The following is a 22,291-nucleotide window of genomic DNA, read 5'->3' as shown; positions in this document are numbered from 1 at the left end:
GGAAAATGGCTGCAATGAAACAAAGAGTGAAAAATTTAAAGGGGTCTGAATACTTTCCGTACCCACTGTATATATTATGGAATGCATTCAAAAGAAAGTCAGAAGTAAAGCCGCAATATAGTTGTTATTTATTAATATATTCAAAGCCTATTGGAGGGTGAGATAACTGGAACACAGTACATTGGTTAAAAGCTGAACGTACAGTTTTAAAATACACAGAAGGACGTGCACATACAGTCAGAGATTAACCCACATGTATAGACAAATATTTCTCCTATACATTTTTGTAGTGACAAGGAAGTGAGTTAGACTTATTGGTAGAGATCTTGGGTACGTTTTTGTTATAATATTATAATAATTAATAATAGCAGTACTACATGGACCATGCCATTTTTGAGTTGGATACAACTAGTGAGATGTATTCCACAATGTATATACTGTACATGCATCTCTAAGTGTACCTCTGTCATTATTTCCTGCAATTGCTGACATAAACAATGCAAAGAAATCTTAATAGCGGCTTTAATCAGCACTATATTACAGTACTGTAGCTGTAGATGGTGCCAATGACATAGCGAGGTGATCATTTTAATCATTGTCTGCCTGTCTTTCAGAATGGAAAATTATCTTTCATTTGCTCTTTGTTCAGTCAGTAATGGAATACTGTGTCAGCCCCTGCTTTCTTTGTCACCATGGCAACAAACATGCCCCCGGGTAATAAAGCAGAAGAACACTCAATCAAGACTGAGTCATCGAGGTGGGGACATTTTTTAACCCCGAAACAATGCTGAAATAAGCAAGAGGTTGTTTCAAGTGATCCAGGTATAGTTTGTGCGATAAACTTTATTTATTGGCTAAAGAATCATAAAAGATTACAACTTTGCTTTCATTCTTATTGTTAAAAGACCTTTTTTTAGAACTGCTCTTAAATTACTGGACAACTTTGAGGTGATTGAGAAAAGAAAGGTTAAGAAAAATACATTTTAGATGCATAAAAGATTCAATTTTGGCATATATATATGAATGCAGATACCTTCAGTAACTGTTAACAGCATAATTTTATTCATAATCTTACCTGTGATTGTGTTAATCTTTTTTATTTGTATTGAGGGTTTTGGGGGGCATTGTTGCTTTACTAGATAGCGACTAGATATTGCAATAAAATGTTAAGCAACCTAAACCCAGAGAACACTAGAAAGTCCCATCTTTATATTTCAAAAATTGACAAGCTGAAGAGGAATAGTCTACCAACGTATGCTCTTTTTATTCCTATTGATCAAAAAGAAGACAAAAATTGTTTTACATCAGCTTTTCAAATATTTTTTCTTGATCATTTATTCTTGAGAAAGTTGAATGGTGTCATTGTCATTACATATTTCATAATGTAAGGCTTGTGAAGCTTTTGAGACATCAAATTAGGGTAATACAAATAAAGCTGAATTGCCTCAATCTTAGAAGTAAGAGAGCCACTTATTGCCATTGATAACTCCATTAACTGCTGTGGGTTTATCGTGAAATGTCACACTCAAACAGATCTGTTCCTTAACTCAATGTACAGGACAAGTGTGTAGGACTTAGGGGATATATTGGCAGAAATATAATATAATATTTATAATTAAGTTTTCATTCTTGTTAGCTTAGAATGAGCCCTTCATATCTACATGGGGAGCGGGTTCTCTTCCAGAGAACCCACCATGTCGCACCATCATGTTTCTACAGTAGCCTAGAACGGACAACCAAACACTGGCTCTAGAGAGGGCCTTTCATGTTTATACGTCACCTGACGGCCACCGTAGGTTTTCCTACAAGGAAGTGTAAGGAAAGGGGTATTCCATTGGTGGAAATTTGCAACATCACCGCTTTATGCCACTAAATCCTACACACAGCTCCTTAAATGTGTGTGAGATTATTTGGCAGTTAGTTTGACTCAGAGCATCACACATTTAGTTAAGAAGTCCCGTCTGCTCTTCTTGTGTGGCCTATTTTCCCACACTGACCCCGTACTATTCTGGGCCAGCAGTTCTGCTCTTGACAGACAACTTCTGGTTGCTATTTCCCCGAAGGTTAGGCTGAAGCAGACATCTCTCCCGTGAGACGCTGGGCTAACATACGCAGAGCCTGTGCTCCTGCAGACATCAGCAAGCAACACATACACTGCAGAGCAGTGACATTCCCAGAAGTGTCAGATGGAAAGGGGTGTTTGTACATTCCACAGGGCTGAACTAAAAGCCCATCATCACAGCCATCTCAAGTCTGAATTAAACTTGAGGCAGTGTCATTGCTTGCCGTCTCGAGTAGCTAGTGATGTGTTAATCTGTGTAGACTCTAACTATTGAGTATTATTGCACTGTTGAAAAACTAGATTGCAGTTTTGTTTCACTTGTTCTGTCAGAAAATAGTAATTATGTAAATTCTCTCCCTTTCACTTTGTGATGCAGAGTTGTTGCAGTAGCAACAAATACACTAGGGTGACCAAACGTCCTCTTTTGCCCGAAAGTATTCACTTTTTACATACTGTCTGGGGCGTCCGGGGGGGTTCACAAATTCATGAAAATGTCTGTGAAAAGACGGGTTGGGTGGGTTGCCGACAATTGCCCCAGACCCCTGGTGCCTTTTACGTGAGCCGATTCCCGCCCTGGCAACCCAAAGCAGTTGGGGCGCACTGAGGACAGTCCGCTCCACTGACAGACGCGCCGGCAGCAGGGAGCCCCATCCCTCGCTGCAGGGTCTTGGTTGTTCACACTGCATTTGCATTGAAATAATCTGACCTGCGTCTGATTCAAGACCAAATATGGAAGTGGCCTGAATCTGATTTGAAAAAATCTGATTTGTGCTAGATTTGAGGGTTCACACTACTTCTGAAGAAGTCTGACCTGGTCACTTGACCCCCAATTTCTTTTTCTTTTTTTCGGATTTGGGCCACACATTATTAAAGAGGTGCACCTTGGCTTTGTAGACACCACAAAAACTGAAAAATGTATGAAAGGTAGTTTTGTTTTTCATCTAATTGCAATCATCAAATTGCCTTCTCAATTATTTGTTGTTAGGAATGTAACTTCACTTGTGTTACTATTCCCGGTACACTGACATTCACATATATAAATTCAGAGAAATCTGAGGACTTTAAACACTATTTTGAGTAACACGTTTTTTTTCTAAATACAGTTCATCAGTGCTGGTATGTGACATCTTTCGGTAACCATGGACACCAGTGCAATATAATCTGGCCATTGTTTGCAGTGACTCCGTCTCTCTTGATTTTCTTTCTCCTCCTCCTTTGCTGTCGTTGCCCCTGTTGCATTCATGCATAGATGGCATACTAAGTGAGAGAGGAGCCAATGGGGATGAGCAATGCCTGCTAAGCTGGTCTTAGTCACAGGGCATTGTCATTAGATTAATGGAGCAGAAGGAGCCATCCGTTTTCTCTCCAGAGGGGAGCTTTACATTTGGCGAGGGGTAGGGAGAGGAGAAAATGATGGGGAGGATGTGCCTCTGCCTCATATGGAGAATGATTTGGCACTTTGCACCGTCCCCCCTCTGATCACACCTCCTGCTGATCTCGTTTAACCCCAATAATGTTCTCTGTGTTGATTCTAGGGAACCTCAGGTCTCTGACATCGTCACTGTGGGGCACCCAAAAAATAAACAAATTAATTTGTACTTCATTTATTTTACCTAATCCAACTTTTAATTTCACTGAGCACACAAAATACTGCACATGACTTTACAGTCCAGTTTATATAGTTCATATTACTGAAACATACATTTACTTAGGCTACTTTTGGGAATGATATTTATATAAGTTGTTACTAATTGCACTTGGCAGCTTGTTAATAGATAATTGCTTCACAAATCACTGCGTGTTAAAAACAGGTCATTACATGTTTTTAAAAATAGGTAAAAATTAAATTACTGTTGTAATTACAATATTCCTTGCTGTGAATGACATGCAGTTGTCTTTTGGACATCCATTAACTGTTCATTAAGTAGTGAGTTCTTTGTAATTACTGTGCTGTCAAATGGAGTGCTACCCAAAAGCTCTTAAAAAACAACTTCACAGCTTTGCCCACAGCATATAAAGTCATAGCAACACACTTCATTCAGTCTACAATTCAGTTCTTGCTCCAGTGAATTAATTCTGGCAAGAGGGGCAGCAATAAAGATAAAACTGGAGGAGACTAAAGTTGAAAACAGTGTTGACTGAAGAGATGAGACAACTGTTACCATGGCAAATAATCCAGAAATCCTTTACTTCACAATCTCCAGCCAATTAACCCAAACCTCTGTCTCATCTTGGTGGCAAAGGGTTTTGGCAGAAGATTTTCTTTCACCTGTTATGACTAATTCAGCACATGTACCTCATTCTCATATGATTTTAAAAATGTCAGTCGTTGCTAACGATTTTTGTGTGTTACACTTAGGTGCATTTTTCCAAACGCACATCTAAATCATACTCAACTACTTACCTTCAGCTTGGCAAACAAAAGCATATGTTTTCCCAATCAATTCACTGAACCAGTAAAATGATACGATTATCTGCCTGGTTGCTCTGTACTTCCAAGTGTTACAATGCCAGACTACAGTATCGCTTGTACATTTTTAAGTGACTGCATTTGAAATGTGCTTAACAATGTAGCAGTAATTTGTGGTGGGGATGAGGCTGGGGTGTTAGGGTCAAGTAATGTCAGCCAAGGTTTAAGTTTAGTGCTTGAATGGAGTGTAATCATGTGTGCTGCTGTGTCCGAAGTTACCGCCTCATTACTCATTCCTACTAACTTTATAATAGATACTCATAGATTTTGGTCTTTAATGAATAACTTCATTACATTGATTTGGCAGACCCTTTTGTCCTAAGCGACCTACACTGAGTGCATTCAAACCACATAGAATCAAGAGGGAGGTATGATCCACAATTTAGAGTGTATCCCTCTTAAACAAATGAATACGGTAGCGGGTTCAGTGCTAAAGTACAAGTTCTTATAATTTAATGTGTCATCAATGACAGGTGTGGAGTCCTACAATGGTAATTTAGAAACAAAACGAGTGTTGTATACATGCAATAGACACTACTGCTGTATTGTTGGAACTAGACGGTTGCTATATAGAGAGAGTTTCACACAGAATTTGGACACTTGAATATAATGGTGGACAGTAAGTAGTAAGTCTACTGCACTACATAGCAAATAACATTCAGTCTGGTTTGTTTTCTGGATAGTGTAGTATGGCCTGATGAACATTCAGGAAAATGACTTCAAAAAAATCCCAAACCAATAACAAAAGAAACATTTTTCTACCTTTTCTTAAAATCATGGTTGTTTGTCAGAAGCTACTTTAGTTCCCCCTTTAGACAACATAATATGAGAGAGAACAAGAATGTGTGTTGGTGGGACTGGCATTCAGAAAACTCTAAAGGGAACTATGGTGTTGAAATTAAAACAAGTAAGCTGTCCCACTAAGACCAGCAGTACAATACACCAATAATGCTATTGGTGTGTTTTTGTTTGCCACAAAGGAAATAATAAATTGCAAACTCTGATCGGACTTAGTCATCCATTGTAGTAAGAGTAAAGATTATCCCTTATCGCAAAGTTTAACTAGTCAGGGAAGAGTTCAAATTTCATATTTGTGTTGTTCATTTAATGTCTGTCTGTCTATCTATCTATCTATCTATCTATCTATCTAAGATGTAGCTTGAAAGGGTTTGACTACTGATACGAGAATTTAACCTTTATACATACACAGTATTTTTCGTAACCTTTTAATAGGGCATCAGTGTATTAGCTGGCCAGGAGTGTTTAGACAGTTGAACCATGCCAGGACGGGGTCATCTAAATTCAATCCAAGCAGTGAGAGAAAAATTTTGTAAGATTACTTTTGTTTTCATAGTACAAAGGTGCTGTTATTATCACCTTTACATTGGTAGTTTGTATTAGTTAAGAACAGGCCGTTTTAGATCCCTTTTAAACTCTAAATATAATCAGGATCTGTACATATAAACATAAATTAATTTCATTTTAGGTTAGTCTGTGAAGCCCAAACAGATTTTAAGACAAATACCTAATTACACAGTGGAGCAACACCCCTGGGATGGCAGATGTGAATATGCCCTGATGGTGACTCCCACAACCTGCTCTCTGTTATACTGTGGAAATAACCTTAAACGATACAGGCTGGACCCCAGCTGTTCATAAGACAACATTAAGGCATCCGCTTCCCAAAAGTGGTTGATGACGGCAACATGTTTTAATGAGTAATTTAGAGCATTTTCAAGGTTGAAAGTAAAGATTGTGGCCATTATTTACTGTGGAAATGTCCAGACACTTCTCCCCAAGGAGTAATAGGTGTAGCAGTGTTCAGTTCCCAAAGCTTAATTACACCAATCCTAAATTAATTGGACTCACAATTTATAGTTTATCATCGCTACGTAAGAAAAGCACCTATAACACATTTGGTTCCAGGGTTCACATTAATTGGCGACCCCAGGGCAAAAGTTATGTCTTCCCCTTAATGAAGTAATTAGCTGAAGCCATTGCATCAAAGCCTTGTGCTGATTGCAAATTTGATTTTTGTCTGGTCACTGGGGCCCTTAGAGTTGGTGTGATTCATCTATTATTTCAGTACATGTCCTCTGCCAAAAAGGGTGCCAAGACATTTCTGTTGAAATCTGAAACACGTTAACACCCTTTTGTAAAACTGACATCAATCAGAGATAGATGTGCATTGGCACTAACACTCCCAGTAAAAATTGTTTGTCTTCACAAAGACAGTACAGTGGAAAATAAAATGTTTTTCTTATATGCCATCACCTCACATCGTTGTCACTATGCAAAAAAAGTAGTTACAGTAAATATAAAGTGTGCTTTATATCACCACAGACATCATACTTAAAAAACTGTCAGAATATTAGCGAGATCTTAGGTGGACACTGCCTTACACATAAGGTGTTATTTATTAACACCCTGGGAACAATAGTCTAAAATAGAAGAGGACTAATGGCCATTGTGATGGACAGTATTTTAATTTTGCGGTTTATTCTGCGCACACCCAGTGCCGTGATGGCCTTTCACATCCCACATGTCACACGTCCCTGTTTACACCTGGGAGAAAATCACACTAGCATTAATTAAAAGCACAGGAATCAATGTGACATTTCCATTGGCACATTTAGACTTCCTAAGACAGAAATTCACCTTATAGATCAGATCAAGAAATGCATCTGGGCTGTCTTAGGGACATATATGTTGTTTTTACATGTTTTAAATGTAGAAGATATAGGCTTTTCAGAGAAACTGAAGAACAAAATTATTATAATGCTAAGAAAATGAATCACATCAGCTTTCATATTTGCTTTGAGGTATCAGGTTTGGATTTCAGCATTCAGGATATTATGTCTTTGTCTTTCTTTTGTAAGCAGATGGGAGGATGTTTTTCTCACCCCTGAACTGTACTGTCTACATTTCTCCACCATGCCTCACATGTGTATGACATGGAATGAGTAATGATTGATTCTTGTAAATTGTCACCAACTCCTATTCCCACTCACTTTTTATTTTATTTCATCTCTCTTCACCCATCCCCCAATTTAAAGGTTGAAGCATTAAGGACCGACAACTGCTGACCTTTCCCACTGCGTGCATCTATCATCCAACATGACTAATCATGCTTTTCCTGTGCCTTAGATAGATGTGAGAAGGCAGAGGGATGTGATGTGGAGAAATGTCAAGGTCTTGCCGTGTTCGCATTTTGTATGAGATTGGACAATGGTGTTTAGATCCTTTGGATCAATTGATAATCTCTTCCTGTATTAAATAGGGTGCTAATATTCCAATATTTGAGTGGTCCAATGGGACGAAGGTTATATAGATGACATCATTGACTAAAGTTTTAGATAGAGAAGCATCACACTTTGCATGATCTTTGTTGCAGAAAAATTGGTGGCCTACAACCTGTTGTTCAGAATAACACATTTTTTCTGCTTACAACAGTACATATAACCAGTACAGACAGGCCAAATATAACCAAATTGGCATTGCATTTTGCACTTAAACATAACACAAAGACCTTGAGCAAGGAAGCCGTTGTAATGCTGCAACTACTGTAACTCATGTCCTGCTGCAGAGTTTAATGTCTTGAAAATGGGACTGATTTTGGCTGTGTCATTTGTGTTTCACTGGCCACTGAACTGTAAATTGAGGAGAGAGCAGCAATCGCTGTCTGAGTCGAGGCACTTTGTCATGGGTGCCACACATAGTAAATTGATGCCAGCGTTTGACAGAAACTCACACTAAAATCTCCCGTTTCGGTAGTTAGATGTCTGCCGGGTTTGCTTACAATATACAATGCAAGGCATTTCCTGATGATTTTGGCTATAAGTATTGACGCATCTGTTACACACCTGGTTTAGACAGAAACCAATGTCGTGCCACCAAAAGAGGAGGAGGAAAGTAACAAAATACATTTACTCACGTTACTGTATTGAGTAGTTTTGTAGTTTTTAAAGTTGGAATTTTAAAATTTACTTTATCACATTTTGAGTGAAGTATTGTATTTCACTACATTACAAATCCCATTCGTTACTGAGTAAAAAAAAAAAAAACTTTGACTAACGAAACAGAAAGGAAGAATAAAAGAATCACACCCAGAACCACTACACCAGACCTGGGCATTCTTCTTTTGAGCTGTTATCCCTCAAAAATGTCCGCTCATGGGAATGAAAGAAAGAAAGGGTCGATACAGAGCGCCAAATTTTTAACCAAACATGGACTTCTAAGTATTTACTAAAGTCATAGATAAAGCCAATGTGCTTAGTTTGCGGAGAACAGATCGCTGTGTTACAGGATTATAATTTGAATCACCGCTACAATACTAAACACACTTCCCTTATGTGATTCTGCACAATAATTTGTAAAAGCTAGCACCTAGTCTGGGCTTGGAACGTTAGGGTCTAACCCATTTATTGAGTCAAAGTGATTTGGCCTTGATTTGCATTATCACTGTTTTTTATGTTTGTGAAGAAAAGAAGCATGTACCTCAGAACTAACAATGTACGGTGCTTTCACTTTCAGTTGATTGTTTGATAACGTTTTATGGGATGGACTGAACTAACATTGCAAATTATGCCTTTCTAAGGGTCTTAAATGTGGTGTGTCATGTCAAGTTTTAGATAGGTATTTGTTCTTGGACTTTAGTCATATTTCATCAAAGTATGGGTACTTTTACTTGAGTACAATACTTGAGTACTTTTTCCACCTCTGCCAAAAAGTATTCCAGGCTTTACAGTACAGTGGGTTAAACATTTCAATTCCCCTGAAACAGTTTTTAAATAGCTTCTGTTGCAGAGGGAATGTGGAATGTACAGATAGATTAAAAGAAACAACCCAGAGGTCCATTTTCATAATTATGTTTTGGTGCCAAGCCTGACTGCTTGGCTAGCACTCTAAGAAAGGGAGGGCGGGAGGGAGTGGGAGAGACAAAGCAAAGAGAAATCAATACTTCAGTCGAAACAGCCCTAGCTGCTTTTTGTTTTAGTTTTTGTTATGGGGAAAGAGGAATGGAGAGGAACTGTGAGGGAGACAGTCTGGCCCCTGTGGCTACAGCACCAGCTTGAGCAAAGGCAAAATATGTTGTAAAAAGAACAAACCACTGTACTACCTACCTGGAAGACACAACTTTTTGACAATATAGGTGGTACCAACACCCTCTGTGCGAGAGAGCGCTCATAGCAAAATGAACAGAAATCAGTCTAGCCAGCCTTTGCTCCTCAAGTCTGAAGCACAGCAAAGCAGCAAGACACTGAGGCCAAAAGGAAGTGTGAATAGTTGCCCTCCGCCTAAGGAAAAGTGAGTCAGCCATTTGTTCCCCTCTCCCTACTTTCTTTAATGCCCTGTCATTCACAGCAATGTGAACAAGATAATCCAATACCCAAATCTAAATTGAAAGCATGTGCAGACATACACACACACACGCACACACAGACACACATATAAAAGCTTGTCCCAAGTCAGTTCTGTCCAGCTAGCTTCATGATTATTTCATTTTGCTTTCAATTACCGCTCTGTGTCCCTTGTTGAGCTCAATACAATTTTATATAATAGTTTTCTCCTGTCGCCCATCCTCTCTTCCTATGGCCATCTGGATTGAGGAATTCAAATTCAGATTTTAATGTAAATAAATGACATTTTGAAGCCTATCTGTATGTGGTCAACGAAAGATACCGCTGGTCCTTGACATTTAGCACTAGAAAGGGTTGAACAAGCAGAGTACAGACTGTTGCAGAGAGATTGCTTACTTCTTATTTTGTATTACATCAGGTGCCTCCACTCTCCTTTCCGGTGGTGTGTGTTTGTGATTTTGTCTCTTTTTCTCTGAACTTTTCTGTCATCCACCCTTGCTGCTGTCTCATTTACAATTCAAACATCTCCCTACTAGCAGTGCTGGTTCACCTCCCTAGAAGCTTGCAGCAAATTATAATATTTATCAAGAAGCCAACCATGGTATTAGCAGGAATACCCAATCCTCAGCTGCGGCTTCAGAGTAACGGCCACTGTATATCACACTCTGTCAGCTTCTCATGCAAGCTCAGTCATGGCTGTCAAGTAGACCATGATGTGATTGTGAAGGCTATTCTGTAGTAATTTAGAATCATATAGACTCTAAAGAAAGAAAATTGTTGCACTAGATTTTTCTTGGTCAAAATAAAAAGGTCAAAACCCACATGTTAAATCCACATTCTTATTTTATATTACTTCTTGAATAATAAAGCAAACCAGCTTTTGCCTTATCCCAAAAACAAACACAAATAAAAATTACCATTACTTAAAGGAGATGTAGCCAATGCTTATTTTCAATCAATAGCCAATAATGATCAGACCATGTGCAAGATGATATGCAGATGGACATAAAATATCACAGAACGTAAAATGGTTCTGAAGTTCTGAAGTTGGTAATTCAACAGCATTTAAACATTTAAAAAATATATATATATATTTCTTTGAGAGAGAGGTTAAATAGGAAACGGCAGAAACAAGGTATTAGAACATAAAACACGTCACCTGTTTCAACAGCCAATGAACTCATAGCTAAATCAGGGTGAATGAAGAAAGGGAGTGGCAATAGAACAAAGCTGTGATTCTCGCGATGTAGGTTTGACAGTTAATTCTGCGGCTCCACCGTCCTAACACTATTGTGCAGACTCTGGCTCCAAAATTACAAGATGGCATCGCCAATATCCGGGATGTTTTTACTTTACTTTTTTACAGTGGGAGGAAGTGGATACACCTTATCCATCTTTATATACACATACAGTATGGTGTAAACTGGCAGGTTTCACAACGTTGCAGACTGACGTATTGCAACTAGTTTGCAAGTTGCAAGTTTCAGTTCGTCTTGCTGCAAATCTTTGGTCTGAAATGGGCTTTACAGTTTTGTTTTTTCAAAAGCTTTACTAGCAATTCAGTATTCCATCGGCCTTTGGCCCTGTCTTTTTGCAGCGCACAGTTGTACATTTCTGTGCTTTCATTTAGTTGAATATGCCTGCCCTGCCATAATGAAGAAATATGTTGGTTAACTTTGAGTGATTATTCCCATTTGTAGCCGTATACAAATCTCAACAGCCATAGATGGGATTTCGTTTAATAGAATGGTTCAGGAATCAGTCAATGGTTTACTTTAGCACATTTCATTATTTTGTATAATGGAGTTCTTTGAAATATTGGTTTTATAAAGGTTGCCTAGATTTTCAGAAGACAAGTCACCAGTGATGGCAAAAACGGCGTTCCTAACAGTGTTACTTTTTTCAGTAACGAGTAATCTATTTGATTATAGATTTGATTATCTACAGATTTCCCACCGTGGTCAGAAAACATAGGCACTATGACTCTAGAGTGGCTACCTGCTCCGAAGCTAATCTCTGTCACTCTCTCACTTCTCCCTAACTCTAGCCACACACACACACACACACACAAAAAGCATAAACATCAAGTCACTTACATTTTTTTGCACTACAAAGAGTGTATGTATTTGTTATTTCTTTTTGCTTTAGTGCTTAACAAGCATTATTTAATTTTACGCAGTTGTGGCCTGTTGAAGGGCAATAAATATCAAAAGTTCCAAAACATCTATGTTGTTATTTGTATCAATCCACCAGACATGATATCTACAGACATGGCATTTGTTTGGAGGATAGTCTCACTTTGTCCCACAGCAACATTACAAATAGTTTAGATTTGTGTACAGTTTCTTTTAATAATGTATTTTATTAAGTGTCCATTTCATTATAATAATCAGATTTATCATAAATAATTGAACATGCACATGTATTTCATGTTTTGTTAAAGAGGGGGAGTCACATTTGAGCATTAAAAAATGTACTTGAAAGTAACGCAGTAGTTACTTTCTGAAGTGACTAGTTACTTTTATAATTTGTAACTGAGCATCTAATTTAGTTACTTTTTGGAAGAATTAACTAGTAACTGTACCTAATTACTTTTTAAAAGTAACTTGCCCAACACTGGAAGTCACATACAATCCACCTGGCATTTCATAATTAGTGCTGCATCAGATGTCACGGACGCAGCTCACTTGATCACGCAACAGAATTGATCATTGCAAACTGTGTTGATGATGGACTTAAGGTGTTCTTTTGTCCAAATGATAATAAAAATAATATAAACAATGTCAGTTTGGGATTGGGGAACACATATTTGAATGATATCAATACATTACTTGAGATAATATAAATAAATAAAAAAAAACAGCTATTTTCCGGGATTCCAGGGAAACTGGTCTTCTTTTCCCTGGATCTGATTAATCTAAGTTTTGGGAAAAATATTAAACCCTACTCCTGAGGCATTATTTAAGAAAGATTTTAGATGTTTGTTTTACTTCTTTGCTGCATACAGTGTTGATCATGAAATGAAAGCAGCAAAATACAAATCGTGGCAGTAATAAGGAAGTCGTGGCATTTATCTTTAATCTGTGAACTCCAGAATGGACTGTCTGATTTGTTTCTCATGACTTCCACTGTACCCCAGTATACAGTACTTATCCACCTCAGTCTCCCAAACCTGTACATGTTCTTAGTGTAAAGACCTGGTCAAAAGGGATGTGTACAATAGCTGGAGTTGACCTAGAAGCAGCTAAGGATTCATTGACCGTATGGAAACGGGTCACTTAACTTTCATGTTGCTATAAAGGGCCCTACAGTTTAGCAGCACAGAGTTTTACACCCTTGCTAAACTTGCATTATTAAACCATTTCTTTATGTTTATGTTTTAGTTATTTGTATGGTCACATTGTAGTTTTATTTGGGTTCATGGAATGGGCATACCCACCTTTGAATATAATGGAATCCATTACAACTAAATATTATCTTTGTAAAGGTAACATTTATGGCTGAGCTGTTGTATTGGATCCCATTAGATTCTACAGGTAGATCTCAAAGTGGTCACAGAGTTATATCTGTAGTGGGTTTTCCGCAGTCTTCCATATAAAGGACACCTTGTAATAATGAATAAATAAATATTGTCATCTTTCATACACTGTATGTCTTCCTATTCACATGAAGTCAACAAAGAGACAGAAATGCTCCCATCTTATTTTTAATCCTATTTATCTAATGTGAGGGAAAACCCCTGATTGTCATTCTAGTGGGTGAACACCATCTTTCATCTCAAAGAGTTCGGCATTATAAATAATAAGAGACACTTTTTGTATCTGTGTGTGTGCCTGCATTTGTGGTAGAGACTGTGTCTGCATGCATCGAGTTGATGAACCAAACCAGGGGTCTGCAGAGAGGCAGTGTGTCGAGGAGTGTAGGATTGTATCCCAGTCAGCCACATATTAGTGGACCCGTCACTTAGTAAACAGTGACTTGAACTAATTTCCATTCTGAGTTAGGAAGTGTAGAGAGATCTCCTTAGTGCATTAAAGTCGCTCGCAATTTAGGTCCACTTTGTCTCTCAGGCAAGGATGGGCGGGGGTTGGGAAAAAGGTAGCAGAGGGAGCAATTAAAGAGCAATCAGCAATCAAAATGACTCACAAAGCCATTCACTAATTTTAGATCCTCACCATACAAGAAAAGAATAGACTGTTTGATTGCCTCTTACATTGTTTTCCAACATATTTTGCAATTTAGGTAGGAAATATTGTACAAATGAGGTTTTGTTAAAACAGTGTTCCCTTTTGATTTCATATTGATCACACACAAGAACATATGACGAGCTGTATGTCACTCAATAAGGACAAGGCTATCTGATGCATTGTTCAGAAAATGAGTAATCCACCAATCAAGAACTGCATTCATCTGAACAAGATCCAAGTGTAGAAAAGACATTACAACCAATATCATAGCGGCCCACTCAGAAATCTATTACCTTTTGTGCTTACTATTCCACACTTTTATTGTTTAATATGCTGCAAGGCCTGGCATGCCTTTTGATGTTGTTACGAGCCCGGTGGGTATTTTTCCTAAAGGAAATAGGTACTTTACTTCTTAATGGGGATTGATTTTCAAAGACGTGGTTTATAGTCAGACACAGCAGGTCGTTACTTCCTGCTTTTGATATCTCCTCTAGACCTGACCTTCACTCAGGCTTGACATCGGGTGTTACCTAATGTGGTGCCCCTTAACCTGTTTTTGTCACCTCCGGTCCATGCGTTGAAGGTACAGGCATTATTGCTGACTGACTAAAATAAATAGAAGTACTCCTGCAAGGGCAGGCCTCTAATTGTTTCCCAGTCTGCATACTGTATTCCCTTGTTAAATGTTCTGCTCCATTTATGTTGACAGACTGAGTGCATGTCAGTGCTCATGTGTGCACAAGCGGTAGAGAGGCATTTAAAGAGCGGTGAGATATTCTGGTGGTTTTCTGCATTTGAAAAACATAAAACACAACCCTTTAGCCCATGTCAATGAAGTGTTTGCCAACACCACCCCTGAAACAAGTAAGCACCCAGATGACAGACTGTAAATAGAACAAAGTGCTTCTGTGTTACATCACATAACTTTAAATGCCATCGCCACTGATTGTTTCTTACACTCCCAGTCTTCTTCTTTTTTAAGTCTTCTTCCTGCTTCTTCCTCGGGCAAAGCTGTTGTGCCCAGCACCTTGGCTGACACCGGCTCTATTAGTCGTTCTTGAGAGTTAGTAACTGGAAGGAGATTTGTTGAGTGTAGCTGCTCGAAAAATGGCTGTAGAAATGGCAAGTTTTACTGGGCATTGACCGTCCTGAGTGAAGCAAGGAGAGTCTTCTTCTGGCTCAGCTTTCCTGCTCTTTGGCACAGCCACTCAAATGTTTGCTTAATCCAGAACAATTAAAGATTTTAAAAAAAGCTGGGGGGGTTGTAGTTATTTGTCAAAGGTTTTAGCCATTACATAATGAATAATAGTTAGTTGCAGCAAAGAGGTGGTTACATGGAGATAAACTGATTATATGCATTGTGCACAGGCGGTGCTAAATACCATTAAAGTGATACTGGTAAGATGGTATTTTAAGGATTACCATCATCAGTGCTTTCTGATTCTCAGCAGCAATCCCCTGCATAAAAAAATAGAAAAAGGACAGATCTATTTTCATTTACTTAGCTCCATTTAGGTGATTTAGATAGCATACATGAAAATGCCCATCTTTTCAACTGCAGTGGAAACCTTCATCAAATTAGAATTGAAGTGATTATCCATGGCAGAGCAAAAGGACAAAATCGATAGTTCTTTGTTCGAGGCTAAAATGAGGAATGAGCATTCCGCAGGGATCTCTCTCGATTGCTCCCCCTCTCTCTCTCTCTCTCTCTCTCTCTCTTTCTTTCTCTCTGTCTCTCTCTCTCACACACACACACAAATACATGCACATACACACACCTCTTTGAATTGCATATTCTGTTCTAACATCCTTGACCATATCAGCATGAAGTTTGCGTGGTGTAGTCCCAAACCTTTTGTCTTGGTTTTCCCCTCATCTCTATGAAAGAAAAACCTCAAAGGAGAGGCCCTTCCTGAGATACTTGCAATTAGTAGTTCTGGCTGGATATTGCAGCATTGGCCCTGGCCCAGCTCTCTGTGTTGGGGTAAGAGAGAGTGGGAGTGGGCCTGTTGGGCATGTTTCCAACCTCAAGAAAGCCCTCTGCCCCTTTGCCTCACATGGGTCCAGTGAAGTCTCACATTGGCAGCTGGCCCTGAGCAGAACTAGAGAAAGGACACTGCAGAATAAAGACAGAGAGAGGGGACTTGCTTTTTTTGCCATTCAGGTGCCATAATTTTACTGTAATTGGAAAAAAATAGTATAATGGAAAAAGTGCTGACCCTTTGTCCTACTTTTGACACATGAAGGCTTTGTTATTCAACGAGACATTTAGTGTGATTTTTATTTCAGCCCAATTTACACAAAGTCAAATTGGAACAAAAATTAACCATGAACATTCTAGAAATAGATCCATTGCATTTAGGAGTGATCAAACAAGACGGAAGAGTTTTGCTAATACAATAGCATTTCTTCTGTCAGTCCTAAACCCAGAGAAAAACAAACAAAGCAGGATGTTTCTTCCAGCTGGAGTCCACTTACAGAAAGTAAAAGGACTGGACTTTTCTTTACTGGGAGTATTTAGTAAAAACTACACTGCATTCACTTCAAATTTACTTTGCAAAGATGAGAAGACATTTGCAAATATTTCACCCCATAATATAGGGTCTAGGAAATGCTCCATATGATTTACTGTATTGTAAAATAGTAATTGAATGCAGGGAACTTCAATAATGCTGGAATGTCATTCAATTTATGTGTTGTATGTTTGTTCAAACCTTCTGCAAGCAGCCACTCACGTTTATGTGGAACACAGACTCTCAATCACAGTCTGCTTTTCTCTCTCTCTCTCACACCCACACACACACGCACACACACACACACACACACACACACACACACACACACACACACACACTGCTACACGTAAAAGACTGCAATCCATCAATGTGCTCATTGCTGTCATGAGTAAAGAGACAGAGCTCTAAGCAAGAGTCCTCTAACACAAATTTGATTTACTTCAATTTGCCTCAAACAGTGACATGCAAGCACTAGAAGTGATAATACAGACTGGCACCTTTTGCTGCCAACAGACATGTGTCTGTTTAGCTCAGTTGTAAAGCCCAAGCTCATGCTGCAGTTGGATTTACTGGATGGTATTGGATTATATAGAGTTTGAAGTTATGAAAATTAACTGTGAATCCAGTGATGCTGTGGAGAAGTATGATGGCTTCACACAGTAATATAGCAGACTGTGTGTGTACTACTGTCAGATCAAATTTGACTGTGGTTGTGTTTTCAAATATCCTATAGCACCTTTAATATGCTCTACCTTTAAAATTACTTTAAATTACTCAAACTGTCCCAGTTAACCAAACAGTCTGTATGATGGACTGCATACAGATACCAAATCACAAAATCTTCAAATCCATCAATGAAATATAATTAGTTTACCCAAATATGAAGACAGATTCACAACGGACATTTTCTAAGATACTAATGCCACTCAGCCTGATGTACTATTTAAAGATTGACTATTAAAAGCTGTCTTCAATAAAGGAGTGAGGTTGGAAACATGTTATCAACAAACCTTACCTAGATAAAGGACAGACATAAATCAAAGTAACGGTTGTTTCATACATAAAAAACATCTGGCACCTTAATTATACAATAAAGCTCCTCTTTGCACCACCAAGCCTTAAAATGAGTTAGGCATGCTAGTCATGCATCACAGGCATGCTGGAAATGTCAATTTAATGAGTTAGGCTTTCTGTATACATATCGTGTGAGTCTGACCGTTTTGGATCTGAATGAATCCATTTACCTTTGCAGCAACTGAGTGCTTCAAACCAGCCTGTGCTATGTTCTATGTACTATGTCACTAACATTCTTTACATGCATGCCCTTTATGTCTACCATCAGGGGTCTGTAAAAATGAGTTTCCACACATTATATGTTGGACTGACACAACATTTACATCATCTGACACACATATACGAATGTGAAGTACAAAAATGAAATTGCCACCTGTGTTGTCTGATATGATACTGGCTATCTCCTGTTATTACAGACAAGACCGGGAAGTGTTGAAGTGATTGTGCAAACTCCAACTTTTGGCGCATTGTTTCTTGCATCAACGATTTTCTAATGTTTGAATTCCCTTTCCCTGCACGGATAGCAATACTAAATGCATACCATGGACTACAGTAGAGATGTATCTACTGTACATGCCTACTACACACAAAGGCTTAGTTCATAATACATGATGTCTATCTCTGACTTTTTTTGCCACTGTGATTTTTCCTTCTCTCCGTGGCTGTGAAGAAAAAAAATCCATCTTAATGCATTTCTGATGTAAGTAATGGGGTACAAATCGACAATCCTCCTGCATTGTGAGGCTTTCGCTGGCAAAAGTGCCTTGGACTAAACTTTAGAATGTATTTTTGGACAGGATGTGGACGATTTTGTCCCCATCACTTACATTAGAAGAGCTTTGGGACGGGATCTCTACAGCTGATAAGGACAGAAGGAACAAGTGTTTCAACATGCATATGGGTGTGTGAATGTTGTTTTAAGACAAACTAAATATGAACCAATGCTTTTCAGTGGGGAGTCTGCCAGAGCGGGAAGGGGAAAAATGTGCTCATGACATTTAGGCAACAAGTACTCGGTTCTAAGTATATTTGTTTTTGCTTGCTTTATTCAGGTGGCCAACTTGGCTTGCTCCATCTCCAACAATGAAGAGGGTGTTAAGTTGGTTCGAATGGCTGCCACCCAAATTGACAGCCTATGTCCACAGGTGAGGACCCATAACAGCACTCTTTACACCAGCACGAGTCAAAATGTTTTGGTAATTATAAAAATCTGAATTCATCTCTTTAGAGTTTTTTAGAAAGTTGGAATAGATAGATAATTACAGAGAAATAATTACAGTTGCCGGAATGGGAGAAAAAGCTATGAATCATGTGTAGGTGGACCTTGTTGTACGGTGTCTCAGTATGCAAGCAAAGGAGGAGATTAAAATAAATCCATTGTTTCCAAGGTTAACAGTAGGCCTTATCCACACAGGACCCGACATAGTAATGGAATAGGAAGACTGAATTTAAGGTTCAGGACCTAATCTGCAGGCGCCACCATGCACACCTGCTGAGACCCACATACTTAGAATACTTGAGAAGGAATCTCCTGATACCTCTTGGCAAAGCTCAACACAGACAGATTAAAAAAAAAAACACACACTTTGTGGCTGGGGAAGGAGGAACAAGGTTCGGGTGTAACACAGAGTAATATTTCAATCTGTTCTGGGTAGAGTTAACCCAGGTCCCTTATCTTCACACATGCAAACATACACACACACACACAAACGCACACAAAGGCAAACACAAAATCGCAGCGAATGCCATGTCCAGATCATAGCAACTCTTTTCCTTAGTCAGATTAATTTTACTAAATCTATATCTAAGAAAACAAAAGTGATAAGGAATAGGGAGTAAAAAAGCATGCTAGTTTGGGTTGAAGTACACATGCCACCTGTCCCACAAGGCTGTTGCTGTAAACAGTTCCAGCAGGACGTTGCTGATCTTAAAAAAAAATGAACACAAGGACATAATTTACCTTGTTTATTTTCACAACTTTATTGTAAAATCCTATGAAGCATTGGAGTTTTTAGCCTAAAGCCAAATGTTCTATCTTATGTTGATGGATGGATTTTCTGGAAATTTGGAAACACAAATTTGGGATATTTTCTGACACAATGTATGACACTTGCAATGTGTTGACAAGATGTGTTTGGTGATACTTTACATTTTTCTTATTTTAAACAAATTCCATGAAAAACCATGACAAGCAATTCAATCAATTCAAGCCAATGCCTGACATAGCCCCTCCCCTCAATCTCTTCATAAAGATGAACATGGACAGTGTACATCACCCTGCTCCTTTTATAAAAGATGAAATTATTCCACAGCATATGCACGTTTCACAGAACCAAGCCTAGATGTTTAATGAAACTAATGCATAATGCATGATTGTTATTGGTTTTGGTCTCTTAATTGGAATTGTAGACAATAAGGAACATAAAGACAAAAGCCCAGCCTTATCCTTTAACATATTACAGTATGTGTTGTTCTTTACATACCTTATGTTACTATGTTGGCTCTTCTTTCATGTCAGGTTATCAACGCTGCTCTCACACTGGCTGCCCGCCCCCAGAGCAAGGTGGCCCAAGACAACATGGATGTGTTCAAGGATCAGTGGGAGAAGCAGGTGCGCATCCTGACCGAGGCCGTGGATGACATCACCTCTGTGGATGACTTCCTTTCTGTGTCAGGTATGAGACAATAGAGCACATGTTCTTCAATGATTGGCAAATTGAAGAAAACAATGAAGATATTCCTGATTTACACTCACTCACACTCAGTTTTATTTATTTACTGGAAGCTTCAAACATCAAGTTGAAGGGGTTTCTTTGTGATAAAAAAACTAAATCTCAATATAAATAATCACAAATAAGAAACCATACAATTTACAGCAACAACACTTAGAGCAAATCAGAGAAAACACAATGTCAGAAAGCAATGGTTGTTTCTGTTTAAATTGAAAAAGGAAAAAACTTTTTTCTTTGCATTTTTTTCTATATATCTTGCCAAACATCTCCCATTTGTTGTTTTGTTTCATTGTAATTGTTAATCTAAAATGTTACTACTAAAAATTAAATAACCCTTGTGTTATCTTCCCATCAACCATTAAACATTATTATTGCTTTTTCCGACATTGTTGTCATTTTTTCATTATTGTGGGTGTTTGTTTTTTTTTCTTATGTTTTTTCCAAAGTTATTTGACATTTCTAATGTTGACATTTTAGGCCCATTTTTTCTGATTAATAAAATGAAAACGGGTCAAATTTGACCCAAGGACAACATGAGGGTTTAGTTCATCAAAGGCTCATGTTTGGTTCATAGGTACATTTACTGGCATGTATTTAAGAAGAAGAAGGTTAGATAAAATTAATTTGGTCACAAATTAATCACAAAAACACATGCTGAATCCAAACTTTCTTTATCCGAAAAAAGTAAAAGCCTTGGGTCCCTCCAAATCCAGTCACTGTCGTTCTCTTTTTTGCTTCTCTCAAGAGAACCATATCCTTGAGGATGTCAACAAATGCGTAATTGCTCTGCAAGAGGGAGACGTGGACACTCTTGACCGAACTGCTGGAGCTATCCGGGGCCGAGCTGCTCGTGTGGTCCACATCATTAACGCTGAGATGGAAAACTACGAACCTGGGGTCTACACCGAGCGTGTGCTGGAGTCCATCAAGCTCCTGTCTGAGACTGGTTAGTGCACTGAACACAAAGCTGGTGTGGCAGAAGTCAAAGCTGAATGTATTACAGTGTATTGCAGAGATTAATACGGTATCCTTCACCCTTGCATCCAACATTTAGCTAAAACCCTTTTTGCAAGTTACACTATTTTCATTCAACACACAAACACACAGACACAAACACACAAACAAACACACACACACACACACAGACACACACACATTAACACATGCTAGCACTTACATTAGCTTCCCAGTCTGGTCAATGACTTACATACACACCTAAATTGTCTGGATTCCAAGCTTACCACAATTTGGATCAGTGTCTTGGCACCGACATAAACCTTGGACAGCACCTGTTCACTCGTCTGCCATTCTTGCCTCTCATCCATTTTCTCCATCACTGTGTGTTTATCCCTGTGGCAGACCGGACTCAGGGCCAACACACGTCTCTGTCCCACCACCAGTAAAGATTGGCTTCCCACACATTTGACTGAATACTTTTCACAGTTTATGGGGGTGTGAGGCCGCAGTGGGGAGTAAAGAAGGACCTTGTGTTTAGTAATTTAAGTGTTATGATGGCTTAGTGTATGCTGGCTCAAACCTCTGAATATATATATACATATATATATATATATATATACACTCACCGGCCACTTTATTAGGTACACCTGTCCAACTGCTCGTTAACACTTAATTTCTACGCAGCCAATCACATGGCGGCAACTCAGTGCATTTAGGCATGTAGACATGGTCAAGAGAATCTCCTGCAGTTCAAACCGAGCATCAGTATGGGGAAGAAAGGTGATTTGAGTGACTTTGAACGTGGCATGATTGTTGGTGCCAGAAGGGCTGGTCTGAGTATTTCAAAAACTGCATATCTACTGGGATTTCCACGCACAACCATCTCTAGGGTTTACAGAGAATGGTCCGAAAAAGAAAAAACATCCAGTGAGC

The 22,291-nt window shown here is 38.7% G+C and overlaps 1 protein-coding gene and 1 long non-coding RNA gene across 3 annotated transcripts in view; one reads left to right on the top strand and one right to left on the bottom strand.

Annotated features, from left to right (window-relative positions):
• The window catches only part of ctnna2 (catenin (cadherin-associated protein), alpha 2), a 300,512-nt gene that overhangs the window by 250,712 nt on the left and 27,509 nt on the right, over window positions 1–22,291 (top strand). For both annotated transcript variants that reach the window (XM_034887425.1, XM_034887433.1), the window contains 3 exons: window positions 18,722–18,814; window positions 20,188–20,344; window positions 21,147–21,347. In XM_034887425.1, the coding sequence (XP_034743316.1) occupies window positions 18,722–18,814; window positions 20,188–20,344; window positions 21,147–21,347 (451 nt within the window). The remainder of the gene's footprint in view (window positions 1–18,721; window positions 18,815–20,187; window positions 20,345–21,146; window positions 21,348–22,291) is intronic.
• Window positions 2,733–22,164, bottom strand: LOC117954007. The gene is made up of 3 exons (XR_004658725.1): window positions 22,153–22,164; window positions 4,463–4,472; window positions 2,733–2,901 (listed from the first exon to the last, which is right to left on the bottom strand). It is a non-coding gene; the product is annotated as an uncharacterized LOC117954007 (long non-coding RNA).

The sequence above is a fragment of the Etheostoma cragini genome, chromosome 2 (genome assembly GCF_013103735.1).
Source record: "Etheostoma cragini isolate CJK2018 chromosome 2, CSU_Ecrag_1.0, whole genome shotgun sequence".
Classification (NCBI taxonomy): Eukaryota; Metazoa; Chordata; class Actinopteri; order Perciformes; family Percidae; genus Etheostoma; species Etheostoma cragini.
This window is presented reverse-complemented; position numbering and strand designations above follow the sequence as displayed.